Source organism: Lepidochelys kempii, chromosome 6 (assembly GCF_965140265.1).
Source record: "Lepidochelys kempii isolate rLepKem1 chromosome 6, rLepKem1.hap2, whole genome shotgun sequence".
Lineage (NCBI taxonomy): Eukaryota > Metazoa > Chordata > Testudines > Cheloniidae > Lepidochelys > Lepidochelys kempii.
The window spans coordinates 1,145,413-1,158,846 of record NC_133261.1 but is presented as its reverse complement, the minus strand read 5'-3'; the positions used below and the strand labels follow the sequence as shown (position 1 = coordinate 1,158,846).

General features: G+C 54.1%; 1 protein-coding gene across 2 annotated transcripts; it reads right to left on the bottom strand.

Moving 5' to 3' along the window:
* Positions 1-1,403: 1,403 nt before the first annotated feature.
* LOC140912288 (tripartite motif-containing protein 72-like) lies at positions 1,404-9,464 on the bottom strand. Of its 2 annotated transcripts, none has more exons than XM_073346476.1 (3): positions 9,358-9,464; positions 7,319-7,429; positions 1,404-3,307 (listed from the first exon to the last, which is right to left on the bottom strand). In XM_073346476.1, exons 1-3 carry the CDS (start codon positions 9,437-9,439, stop codon positions 2,730-2,732), a joined length of 771 nt encoding a protein of 256 aa, XP_073202577.1. In that variant the 5' UTR covers positions 9,440-9,464; the 3' UTR covers positions 1,404-2,729. The 2 variants fall into 2 exon arrangements, with proteins under 2 accessions (XP_073202577.1, XP_073202578.1); XM_073346477.1 differs by lacking the exon at positions 9,358-9,464 and adding an exon at positions 5,250-5,307 and having other exon boundaries at positions 1,405-3,307; positions 7,319-7,420.
* Between the last annotated feature and the right edge of the window lie 3,970 nt (positions 9,465-13,434).

Sequence of the window (13,434 nt, the reverse complement as noted above, 5' to 3'; positions counted from 1 at the left end):
CGGGATTTTGGTTAGCCTGTAAACGGGTTGTGAGAGTTTAACACCATCCCTGGTTAATATTGACTAACCTGTTGCAGCTGAGGCTCTGCAGCCAGGGCGTTGCCAGCCTGGACTCAGCATGGGGATGTTGGCAATCCGGGAGAAGGGGGCAGGGATTATGGGAGAGGACTTGAGCAGAAGGCCTCATTTACAGCTGTGTATATGTGACAAGCGGGACCTCAGAATAGCCTCTGTAACCCCCATATTCATCACTTATATACGGTTGTGATATTTCATACAAAGCCATGGATGATATCTTATGAAAGGTCATGATCTGCTGAAACCCATTGTTCTGTCCAGATATGTATGTCATTAGTGTGTATGAAGTTATGAGATTTAATTTGCTGTATGGTTGTTTCTGAAATACGTTGTAAATTTGAGAGTCTCTATTGCTAACCGCTCCTGGGAGGGTATTAACCGACCATTAATCAGCAGGGGAGTTGTGATCAAGGGGTTTCCAATTCAATGAGAGCTGCCCAAGCACCACACAATGGGGACTGCTCAACCCTTTGACTGAGTAGCACAAGATCACCAGGGGGATTGCTCAACCCTGTGACTCAGCAAAGCTCATCAGGACATGTCTGGGCAAGTGTCTTCTAGGCCCGTGGACTGAGGGTATAAAATAGGGGACAGTGGCAGCATGCCTTGGCCTTTCTCCTCCCCCACGTATGCTGGAAACAACAAGAACAGTGAGAAGACTGAGGGGATTGGTCCCAGGCTTGAGAGAGAGGCCTGTGTATGAAGAACTGTAACATGCAGTGGGGTGGGAAAATCGCTTGATCCAAATACTGCCCAGTGTAATAAGGTTGAAGATTTAGAGGGTGCACTTAGCTTTTATTTTCTTTGGTAACTCTCGCTGACCTTTTGTACCTACCGCTTATAATCACTTAAAGCCTGTCTTTCTGGAGTTAATTAATCTGTTTTATATTTTACCGAAAACCGTGTGTTTTGCGGGAAGTGCTTGGGAAATCTCAGCTCAGGTTCCCAGGGCCATCCTTACGCATACGCAAAGTACACAGCTCCATAGGGCACCAGGCACTTTGGGGCACCACATTTCCTGGTGCCCTGCACAGCTGCCTGCTACTCCAGCCCCTGCCCCGCCTCTTCCCGCCCCTGCCCGACCCCCACTCCCCTGAGGACTGTGGCAGGGCCTGGCCTGCACTCACCGGCGGCTGGTGAGTACTGCGGGGTGGTTCCCCCCTGCTCCCCAAGCCAGCCCCGTGGAAGCCTGGGGCCCGTTCCTCACTCCCCCCATGGAGCCTGGGGCCTGCCCCTCCCCATGGGCAGGGGGGGCCTCCGTAGGACCCCAGAATAGCTAGGGATGGCCCTGCAGGCTACAAAGGCTAGTTGGTGTCCTCTCCACATGGAGGGAGGGATGGACTGGGTTAAATACTTGCACTCATCAGGCCTCTAACCAGGGCAAGATGGTGCAGCTCTGGGGCGCAAGGCTGTGGAGCTGGGGGAATTGGCTGGTGCCTTTCTCTGTGTGATTCGTGAGTGGCTCAGGAGCCTTCATGCAACTCTGCTGGGTGTGGGGCTCCACATGATGATGGCTGAGTGATCACAGTGCCCGGAGGGGTTTGCTCCTTGTCACGAGCAAAGCACTGTGAGAGACAGCCCAGGGTGGAGAGTTAAGAGGGCAAAGTGGTACCCCAGTTCCAGGTTGTGCCCGGGGGACCCCATCACAGTATACATCTGCAGCAGCACAAGGGTTAACCCGAGGACAGGTCTCAGCAGGCTCCAGATTCCCAGGGATCTGGACGGAGAAACTGAGTCACAACTCAGGATTTTGGGGAATTATGGCAAATATATTTCTTTATTGAGCAAAGTAAAATAAAATCCTCAGAGAAGCACAAGCCCTGGGCTGGAGCAGCGAGAGGCAACAGCAGATTGCAGACAGCGGTAGAAAGGGATACAGCAGCCAGCGCATTCTGGATCAGTGTAAATCAAATCCAGTGTCAACACCGAATCTCACTGTCCTCGCTCTTACGCTGGCTTTACAGTGCAGGGAGTCCAACAGTTACTCCTCAATTGCACTGAGCAGAATCAGCCCTGAGCTCCCTGATGGGGTAACTCCTGACATCTATCGGCCTGTCTGAGAGCAGAATTCACCCCTCCCCACGAGCTTGTCCCTTCATTTATGCTCTGGATGGCGTTTTAGGTGCACTTTGCTCAGGTGAGAATGACAATACCAGGTGCAATCTGGATCCATTCCTGGGTTTTCTCCCCAATGCTGGAGGGGAGTGGGATCTAGTGGTTAGAGCGGGGGTGGGAGGCTGGGAGCCAAGCCTCCTGGGGTCCTTCCCTGGCTCTGCAAGGGGTAACCTAGATACTGTGATAGTAAGAAACATTTTTTACCCTACTCTCAACAAACGCATTGGAGGAAGGGCCTTGGCGGGGGGTGGGGGTGGGGTGTTGCTGAAGGGAAACCCCCTCTAATAGCTCCAATAGGAAGGAGGGTGAATATACCGTAGCGAGTGAGTATCTCATGGTCCCAGGTCGCTGCTTTTTCAGCCCCATCCCAACCCCCCCGGCCTGTCTCAGCTGACCGTGCCGGCTTTGCCTGGTCGCTGGGTGAGGTTAGTGTGGCTCTCAGAACAGTGCCGTGAAGCTGGCTAGCCCGCGGTATATGCTGGTAGCCCCAAGGCTGGGATGGCTTTGGTCCCCACCCCCACTAGTAAATCAGCCACTCACAGGATTTTAAGGGGCTGGGCGTTGCCCCCATTGTCATGCCAGCAGGGGTCGAAGAAGGGGTAGACGGGGGCGTTCTTGAAGGCAGCATTGTAGAAGGAGTACAGGGGGACCAAATTATCAGGGTCATCGGGGTTGTAGAAGGTCACTTCCCCGCCCGTGTAATTGAGATAGACCCCGATGGTCTTAGGGTGGGGGCTACAGTCAAAGGGCATCTGGTTGGTGTCAAACGCCCAGTATGGCTTCCCGGCCTTCTCCTTGTTGTAGCCGATCAGCCAGTAGCCCTCGGTGAAGACCTCACCAGACCCTGAGGTCTTCTGGATCAATCTGCCCTTTCTCTCAGCTCGCTCTGAGACAATGCCCAGGCTCCAGCGCGGCTTCTGGCCCACGAACACCTCCCAGTAGTGCCGCCCTGAGCTGAAGCTCTGCTGGGCCACCACGCAGTTGGCCGTGTCGAATTGGCTGGGGCTGCAGCTGCCGTTCTTGAAACTCCCGCATTTCACCTCCTTCCCGTCCTGTGAGATCTCCAGCTCGGGATGGGCCGTGTCTGGGTCCAGGGTTAGATCCTCCTTCTCCACTGGGAAAGGCAGAGGGGGTCGGAGGAAAGGTTTTATTCTGCAGGTTTATGGCTGTTTCCATCGTAGCCATCCCCTGATATTGATTTTTAGGGAGGGCCACAGATTTCCCACCCCTGCTGTGAGCCCAGCCCGTCTCACGCTAAGCAGAAGTGGGCCGGGTCGCGGTTTGGAGGGAGATCTCCCTGGAAAGCACTGGGAGGGACTCTGCCATTGGACTCAGCAGGGCAGTAGGGGTGTGGTGCTGCAGGGAGCCCGGCAGGGGGCTCAGTGAGGGCTGCTCTCCCCTTTCAGTCGGTGCTGGCCCCAACACCCCAGTCACACCGCGCTAGAGGGTGCTGTGCGGCTGGCAGTGGGGTGTATATACAGCTGCCCCATCCCAGAGGTGGCCGCATCTCAGTGCCAGCTGACGGATCCCTGTTATAGAATCACAGAATCCTAGAAATGTGGGGAGGGAGGAGACCTCGAGAGGTCACCTAAACCAGCCCTCTGCACAGGGCCAGGTAACCCTAGACCAGACCTGACAGTGGTTTGTGAAGCCTGTTCCTAAAAAGCTCCAGTGACGGGCAATGTTCCCTCTAATTTTCTACATCCATGTGCGGAATGAATTGTATGTGCACCAATATGGAGGTGATGGACGGTGGGGGTGGGGCAGAGGGGTTTGGAGTGTGGGAGGGGGCTCTGGACTGGGGCAGAGGGTTGGGGTGGGGGGGGTGAGGGCTCTGGCTGGGGATGTGGGGTCTGGGGTGGAGCCAGGGATGAGGGGTTCAGGGTGCGGGAGGGGGCTCAGGGCTGGGGCAGAGGGTTGTGGTGCTGGGCTCTGGGGGGGGCCGAGATGAGGGATTTGGGGTGCAGGCTGCCCCAGGGCTGACCCAAGGAGAAAGGACTCCCCCCAGGGCTCTCTCACTGCAGCAACCCGGGGACAGGGGAGAGTCACCTCTCCCCCCCGTGCGGCCCTTGATAGCCTGCTGCACGGCCACGTGGCTTAGAGGGAACTTACGTCACGGGCATCCCACGACCTCCTTTGGAAGCCAGTTCCAGAGCTTAACCGCTATTAGAGTGAGAAACTTTCCCCTAATAGCTAACCTAAATTGCCCTCGGTGCCAATTAAGCCCATTACGTCTTGTCCTGCCTTCTGTGGCCATGGAGAACAATGGATCCCCGTCCTCTGTATAACAGCCCGTAACGTATCTGAAGACTGTTATCCAGTCCCCGCTCCGACTTCTCTCCAGACGAAACATGCCCAGTTATTCTAACCTTGCCTCACAGGTCAGCGTTTCTGAACCTCTCATCAGTTTTGCTGCTCTCCTCTGAACTCTCTCCAGTTTGCCCACATCTCTGCTAAAGCGCGGCACCCAGGACTGGACACAGTTCTCCAGCCGGGGCCTCCCCAGCGCCGAGTAGAGTGGGACAGTTATCTCCTGTGTCTTACGCGCGCCCCTCCTGCTAACACAAAGTTATAACCAGTCTGGGACGTGTTTTGGGGACCTGTGGGACGAGAGACCCTAAGGATTGTTCTACCCAGCGCTCCGGCCAGCGGGGGGGTCATTTCAGCAGGACCGCTCCCCCTGCCCAGTGACAGCCAGGACTGCACGAAGGGCTGCAGGGGGGAAACCGAGTCGCTGCCCACGCTCACCCCGCTCAGCCTGGGAACGTACACTAGGCCATGGGAGACCCCTGATGGTCCTATAGGCCTAACCCCCCAGATTTCCCCCTGCACCACTCCAAGGTTGGGGGGAGCTGTGACCTCCTGTTGGGTTTGACTGAGGCCTGGCTTCTGTTCCCTCTAGCTTCCCCCTCCTCACATTCCCCAGCTTCCCCTCCTCCTCTTCTCTATTTCCCCTCACTTTCCCCTCCAGCTCCTCCATTCTTGCCCCTGCTCCCCCCTTGGCTGGCTCTGTGCAGGATCAGATGCTTGGTCTCTGGCTAGTCGTCCTCACTCACCTGGTATGTCCTCGTGGCCACTCTTGGTAGCTCTTTTCCTTGGCCACATTTTATTGCTCTGGTGGGAGAGCAGAAGGGCAGTTGAGAGTCTTTCCAGGTCCCATTGCTTTATACAAAGACCCTTACCAACACTGGGGCCCTCCATGGGGCAGGGCACTTCACAGACCCCCCCCCCCCCCCGCCCTGCCCTGAGCAAGATCGGGGACCCTGGCACTCCACAGACCCTCCTTGACTGAGATAGGGGCCCCATCACACTGGGTGCTGCTCAGACCTCCTGACCAAGACTGCAGCCCGTTGCACCGGGCGCTACACCGACCTGGGCTCCCAGGTGCCAGGCGCTGCCCAGACACTCAATGAGAAGCTATCACTGTCCCGAAGGGCTCACAGCAAGTAGAAATGGCAGACAAAGAGTGGGAGGGGAAACAAAGGACCAGGGAGGGGAAATGACTTGGCCAAGGTGACACAAATAGTCAGTAGCAGAGTTGGGAACAGACCCCATGTGTCCTGGACCCTGGTCTATTACCCTATACACTGGGCAATGCTGCCTCTGAATACTTGAGTCTATCCCTGGCTCTGGGAGGGAAGTCGGGTCTAGTGGGTTAGAGCAGGGGGCCTGGGAGTCAGGACTCCTGGGTTCTATGCTAGTCCAAAAAGTACTCTGTCCTACAGTAGTTTTAAGGTGTTTCAGCTACAACGACCACCGACCCAAACATGACAAAATGAGGGAACGCCCATCCCCATTGGGAAAGGTGTGAGAGGTCACAGCAAAGCATGCTCTGACAGCCTTGGTAAAATCAGGGCTGGACGGAGGTGACCGAGCTCATATTGCTGCTGTGCTCCTCTCTAGGCACAAAAATTGTGATGTGTTAACTATGGATGCCCTAGACTGGTCTAAAGGGGCTCAGACCTGTACAGCCTGTTCCCAGCAAGGAAGGGAAATTGATCTTGGGCGTATTGAATTTGTGGCTAAAGGAAAATAGGATCAAGTGGTTCTGTCTCATTTCCTTGTCAACGGGGAATTGAAGAATATCAGAACGCAGTTCAGCGAGCGAAGGAACAGCTGAAACGGTCCTGGAGCTCGCCAAAGCAGGAGATGACTCTGAGACGTCTGGTTCTTTACACAGCAGATGGTAGAGAAGCAGATCTTTCACCATCTTCATGTACTAACTCAGGTTCCAACTGTGATCAAGTTGCACCGGGGCTTGATCTAAACTTCAGTATCTGGACCTTAAAATGAGCCAGAGCTATGGGCAAGGGCATGTGGGCAAAGGGAGAAGGGGGGACTGTGACGATTTGGGGAACCTATGTACAGTTCATGAGTTTGGATTGACGTTCGGAGCTCCCTGTGTGCATGCATCCAGCTACCATCTCCATTTTGATTGTAAGCCTGGTCTGTGCCTTCCCTACTGTCCTTCTACCTCCATCTCAGAGGGAAATTCCAAGGCATGGTGACACAGGAGGGTCGTTAAACCTTGATGGTCCTCTATTCACATGAAGGCACCCAGATCAGTGGTTCTCAATCGTTCCAGACCACTGGACCCCTTTCAAGAGGCTGATTTGTCTTACCGACTGCCAAGTTTCACCACATTTAAAAACTACTTTCTGACAAAATCAGACATAAAAATACAAAAGTGTCACAGCACCCCGTTACTGAGAAATGGCTGACTTTCTCATTTTTGCCATATAATTATAAAATAAATCGATTGGAATATAAAAGTCTGGTACCCCACTGGGACGAGATGAGTAAGGGGAGTCAATGGGAGAGTTTCTCCCGTCAGCCCAGTGCGGCATGGACCCCACGGCAAGTAGATCTAAGCTACGTCGACTTGAGTTTCGCTACTTCTCTGACGTGCTTTTCTATTCTCCAGCCTGAGGGACACGTGACCCCAGACTATGCATGTCTTTTTACCTGTTAATTCAATTTATTCTTCCTTATTCACTTGAGTTAATATCACCCTTCACGCTGACCAGTGATCAAATTACGACTTTAATAAAAGAAGTGGATGAGTGGGGTGGGGGGGATACTTATGCCGCGATCCTTAGAGCAAAAAGAGGAAAAATCTACCTACCGGGGCAGCCATCGCCAATTTCGAGTTCCAAGGCTCCTTTCAAGTTGATCCAGGCAATTTGACTGACCAGATCTAAGTGGATCTGGGGATTTTGTTGCCTCTGCTTTATTCCTAGAAAACACACATCCACGTTAATCCCTGATGGATTTAATCATTGCCGCTTGGCTCTCTGACTGTCCCTGCACCCCCAATGCCTCCCACCCACTGCTTTCTCCAGTCTGCCCCTTCCTGCCTTTAGGGCAAGGTGTCTGTGTTTGGGGGGCCTCTGTCAGTTTGGGGGGGTGCCCATCCTCTCCCCCCAGCCGCCAGCCCAGCAGGTGTCTGTGCTCCAGCTCCTCCCAGTCCCCAGGGCTGTACCCCCCCACACCCCCCGCTTTGAAGCTCGCGGACTCTCACACACGCTGCAATGTTTGTGGGAGGGGAGCAGCTGGTGGGACATGGCCAAAGGCGAGGGGGGAACAAGCACAGACTGGCTTCTGTGTGTGTGTAATCGCCATTTCATTTCCTTAAGCAGCACGTTGCTAGTTTGGGGGCTTTCCCGGGCTGGGTGGCTTCGGGCTTCTGCCTTTTTGGGGGGCTTGGTTTGTCTTTTATGTCCTGCCGGAGAGTGTGACTGGCTCCTGGGTTTGCAATCAGCGAAAGCAAAGCTTTAAAAGGCAGCTTCCTGCTTCATTATTTTCCTTTATATAAGGGGACTGTTGCCCCCTTACTAACATTCAGAGGGGGAGTTTTAGTTGCTAGCTCCCAGTACTAAAGAGGGGGAAGGGTTGATGGGGAATCAGGACCCTGGGCCTGACAGCCCCCAGGAGCGATGGGGAGAGGCCAATGCTCCAGGTCAGCCTGAATGACAGGGCGGGCAGGCTAATCAGGGAGTCAGGAGGCCAGGGAGATCCCGTCCTCTGTGTGAGCTGGATTTGCTTGGGTCAGACAGAGTGGGGCTGAGCTAAGGAGAAAGCAGGGGCCCGAGCTAAGCTGGGGAGCAGAGCTGGGGAGCCAGATCCAGAGGGACCAGAGGCACAGGCCAGAGAGAGCAGACTTGCCCTGGGAGCAGAGCTGCAGCAACCCGAGCCGGGGGGGGGAGAGAAGCACCCCAGGGAGCTGGAGGCCGAGCAGCAGAGACCGAGTGGTGGGGCTGGGGCTGGAGCAGTCCGGAGCTGGGTGCGGTGAGCAGCTGGGGAGAGCGAGGGGGACCCTGGGCAGCGGGCCCAGCACAGGGAGACGCCTCAGCCAAGGGGCTCTGCAGGCCAGGCTTGGATCATAACCCCGACACGGCGGGGGTGACACTGGGCAGGAGGGTCCTACCACGGAGAGCGTGTGGCCCCCACCAGAGCAAGTGTCCAACCCCCAGCATCCCTGCAGCACGGCCAGGGCCTGAGCAGGAGGCCTGGGACTTACCAGGAGCAGACTGTGAACTGCCCGGACGTTCCAGAGACACGGTTTGTGATGTTCCCTGCCACAGAGGGGGGTGATGTGTTTCCTCTAACCTTTCCCATTTTCCCTTTTCCTTTTTAAGATTAATTGTTGATTAAATAACTTGCATTTGCTTTAACTTCTACGTAACGGTCAGTGGGTCAGAGAAGTGCCCAGTGCAGAGAGAGGGCCCTGGAGTGGGGACACGCTAGCCCCTATCCTAGGTGACTGCAGCAGGGTTGGGGGTTGAGCCCCCCAGGAATCCTGGGCCCAGCCTTGTTGGGGTTACGAGGACTCTGCCAGGCAGGAGAGTGGAAGGAGTTAAAGTCAAAGCCAAGAGAAACCCAAGATCTTTCATTGCTGCCGTAATCACTAGCCAACGCTGCTCCCTCATGGCCCGTTCCCTCATAGAATCATAGAATCTCAGGGTTGGAAGCGACCTCAGGAGGTATCTAGAACAACCCCCTGCTCAAAGCAGGGCCAATCCCCAATTTTTGCCCCTGATCCCTAAATGGCCCCCTCAAGGATTGAACTCACAACCCTGGGTTTAGCAGGCCAACGCTCAAACCACCAAGCTATCCTTCCCCCCATCTAGCGACTGGTAACCCCATGGAGCAGGACTGACTTACCCGCCGAGAGCCAGGCACTTGCAGCCCCAGGGCCGAGGGAAGATCTGAAGGGCTGAGGCAAGCACCGGTGTAGATATTCCATCGGTCTGTAATTATATAGACTGGAATTATACCGTCCCAGCCAATAAGAGCACAGGAGTGCTGTACAGCATGCAGGTCCCTGCAATCCCATTGGCTATCACAGAACGAGCCACCCCTCTGCCTCAAGTCACGTTGTTATCTCGCAGTGTGGCTGGTGTAACCAGCTGCTAACTCTTCCCCGGTGTCACTTTCACTTTTACTAATTCTACCCTGCCCATAAAAATCCCCCTTCAAGTTTTCCTTCTTGGCCCAGCCTTCTTCTTCCCTCTAGACTCTAGAGAGGGGAAAACTTAAGGCCAGAATTTTCCAAAGCGTTAGGCAGGTAAAAGGGTTTTTGATGGAGCTGGTCAGAAACCGGGGGATTGTTTCTGTGGAATATTTTGACATTTTGGGAAAAAAAATCTAAACTGAAATTTCTGAGCTGAAAACCAAAAGGAATAGTCACTTAGCGTACAGTTGTCACAGTTGGAGACACCTTTGATCCGCTCCGTGGCCTGCTGTAGAAATGCCTGTTTGGGTCTCAGGCCTCCAGCTGTCAGCTCTCTCTGGGCAGGGGCCCGTGACCCACTCCCGTCTGACCGGAGGTTTTTGGCTGTGGCCCCCTGTAGTTCACTGGGATATCCCCAGCAGCCGGTCTGCCATCAGGCCAGCACCTGTGCCGTGGTTACTGTCCACAGACATGACAAGCGATTGACCAGTGACCCAACGGTGTCTCCAAAGCAAGCTCACTTCTTCAGGATAAAAGCCTCCAGGGAAAACATGGAGACAAGAAATGGATTTACAGGCACACTGAATGTACCGGAAATCCCCCAACAGGGAGGCTAGAATCCCAACCCTTCCTCGGACTACTCGGGCCCATTGGACCAAAAGTCCTGTCCGTTTGCTGGATCAGAAAGAGGCCACGAGGCTGGATAAACTCAGCCTTGTATAACAAAAGCCTTCAGTCTCTGGAAAACCTAGCCTGAGCCAGCCCATACAAGCCTCTCCGGCGGGTGGTGGCTCTCTGGAGCTGTTAACAATCCCAGGGGTAATCACCACCCCACACTGGTGTTAGTTCCTGGAGGAGCTGTCAATCTCCCCCATGGAGCAGAAGATAATCATACAAACCAGTCGTAGATTTCATAGCGTGGTTCCCCAAGATACGGCCTGGGGCTGCAATATCTGTCGCACTGTCCGGGGGGTAGAGCAGGTTCTGGAGACATCTCGAGTGTGAAGCTTCTTTCCCCCGGAGAAAGGTGCGGCTCTGGGAAGAATTCAAGGGGAATCCTGAGACCACCCGGGAGATGAGTTGGTCTCATCACCACCTTGTCCTGTGGGATGACGTGTAGAGCAACCCAGCCGTGAGGGCCTGGATCTCACTGACTCTGCATGCCAGCGTGAAGGCAACTAGGAAGACCCACAGGGGAGCTCAGCCGTTACCGGTACAGGTTACTGCCCTTTGGACTCTCCGCGGCAGCAGGGGTGTTCACGAAGTGCCTGGTGGCAGGGCATCTAAGGAAGCTGGGACTTCACGGCTACCTGTACTTGGATGGCTGGCTGCTCACGCGCCCCCATGAATCTGATACTTGCTGTGGGCCGGGTGGATGGCGGATAGGAAAGCAGGCGTCTGCCAGTCGAGAGTCACGATCCAGCCTGGAGGGAGACGGACTGGTGGAGGCAAACGTTTCCGTCCTGAACCTGAGGCAGTGCATGCATTGGTTGAGTTTCCTCAGGTCTAGGATGGCTTGAAGGCCCCCCACCCCGCCGCTTTCTTCTTCTGGATGAGGAGACACTAGGAGTAAAAACCCCTTCCTCTGATTTCCTGAGCCAGCTCCTCCATGGCTCCCAGGTGGAGCAGCGAGGCCATTTCTGTTTGTAAAAGGCTCCTGGGAGAAGGGCCCCTGAAGAGGGATGAAGGGGGAGTGAGATGAACTGGATGATCTAGCCATGGGTGACGACATCTAGCACCCGTTTATTGGTGGCGATATCCCCCATGTCTGATGGAATGAGGCGAGACAGCTTCCCAAAGAAGTGCTCGCTTGATTGGTCTCAGTGCAGCTCTTGACCAACCTGGCAAATTTCCTGCCGAGTGGATGGAGCAACGTGCATGGCCACAGCCAACAAAGACTCATGTTCTCTCCTGTGTCTCAGATACTTCTTTGACAGCCCAGCTGGCTGGGTCTGGTTACAATCAAAACAAGACACACTTGCAAGTGACTAAAACTTAATTCGAGCAAGTTACAATCTTGGCCTAAGCAATTTCCTAACTTACATCAAGGTATCAGGATCTCTAGTGCTCCAGACCAGGGGACCCAACCTTCATTGGCTTGCAGGGTGTTGTACCTCATGGTGCCTCAGTAACAGATGCCAAAGTGTTTTTTTTTGCTTCTGCTTATGTTTCCCAAAACTCATTGTTTTGTCCCCAGAGTCAGGATGATCACCTGCTGTTTTCCCCTTCCTGTTGACTTCCCACCCCACTACTGATTCCTTTGTAAACGGGGCTTCCATTGTTTTCATGATCATTGGAGACAGGTAGATAGCTGCCTTCCCTCTTGTCTGAGAGAGACCTGTTTCTCCCTTTCTTTCAACATACACTTTAAAGCATATCAGTGAGTATCCATAATTCTTCCTGTAGTTTAAATACAGACTTTTCACAGTGATATTAATGTGATGGAGCGGGACTATTCTTAATGTTTCCTCTGAATATTGTGGGGGTGCCTCAGTTTCCCCTATGCAGATCTTAAGTCTCTAGGTGGTGGGATAAGGGTGTATGATCATTGCAGAGCCCTAGAGGGCAGGTGTGTGCAGGGGTCTGGACACAGAAAATGGCCGACACCCTGTTTCCTGGCCACTGATGGCCTGGGCCCTTCCCCCTGCAAGGTGAGAGCTAAAGGTTTGGAGAACAAAGGAATCCGGTGACCTCCTGGCCCAGGAAAGCACAAAGCCCAGAGGAGCGGGGGCTGGAGGGGGAGTGAGTTTGGGGCTGGCTGGGGATGAGGAATGAAGTGCAGACTGGGTTGTCTGGCTCACTGCCCCCCAAATGGACCCAGCTGAGGGGTCCTGTTCTCTGCACCTACAAGCTCTGTGTTAGACCATGTTCCTGTCGTCTAATAAACCTTCTGTTTTACTGGCTGGCTGAGGGACACTTCTGACTGTGCAGTTGGGGTGCAGGACCCCCTGGCTTCCCCAGGACCCCGCCTGGGTGGACTCGCTTTGCGAAGTGTACGGAGGGTCAGAGGATGCTGAATGCTCTGAGGTCAGACCCAGGAAGGTGGAAGCCGGGTGAGCTGTGTGTCCTGCAGACAGTCTGCTCACAGAGAGGAGACTCTCCCAGAGTCCTGACTGGCTTTGTAGGGAGCAGTTCCAGAGCATCGCCCGGGGACTCCATGACAATTAATCACCAGTGTGTCACCAGCTTTCATAAGAGACTTCCTTGAGACACTTTTACATTATCCTGGGGTGTCTGGACCCTGATCATCACACTGGCTGCTCCTGGAGGGTGGGCCAGGCTCAATTGAGGGTGAAGCTCAGCTCGGGAGGAGCTGCGTGGTGATGATAAAGAAGAGAAGCACAGATCAGAAAGGGGGAGGGCTGCAAGGAGAATCATAGAACTGGAAGGGACCTCGTGAGGTCATCTAGTCCAGTCCCCTGCCCTCAAGGTAGAACTAAGTATTCTCTAGACCATCCCTGACAGGTGTTTGTCCATCCTGCTCTTAAAAATCCCCAATGATGGAGATTCCACAACCTCCCTGGGCAATTGATTCCAGTGCTTAACCACCCGGACAGATAGAAAGTTTTTCCTAAGGACCAACCTAAACCGCCCTTGCTGTAATGTAAGGCCATTGCTTCTTGGCCTATGCTGAGAGGTTAAGGAGAACTATTTTTCTTGCTCCTCCTTGTAACAAACTTTTATGTACTTGAAAACTGTTCTCATGTCCCCTCTCAGTCTTCTCTTCTCCAGAGTAAACAAACCCAATGTTTTCAATCTTCCCTCACAGGTCATGTTTTCTAGACCTT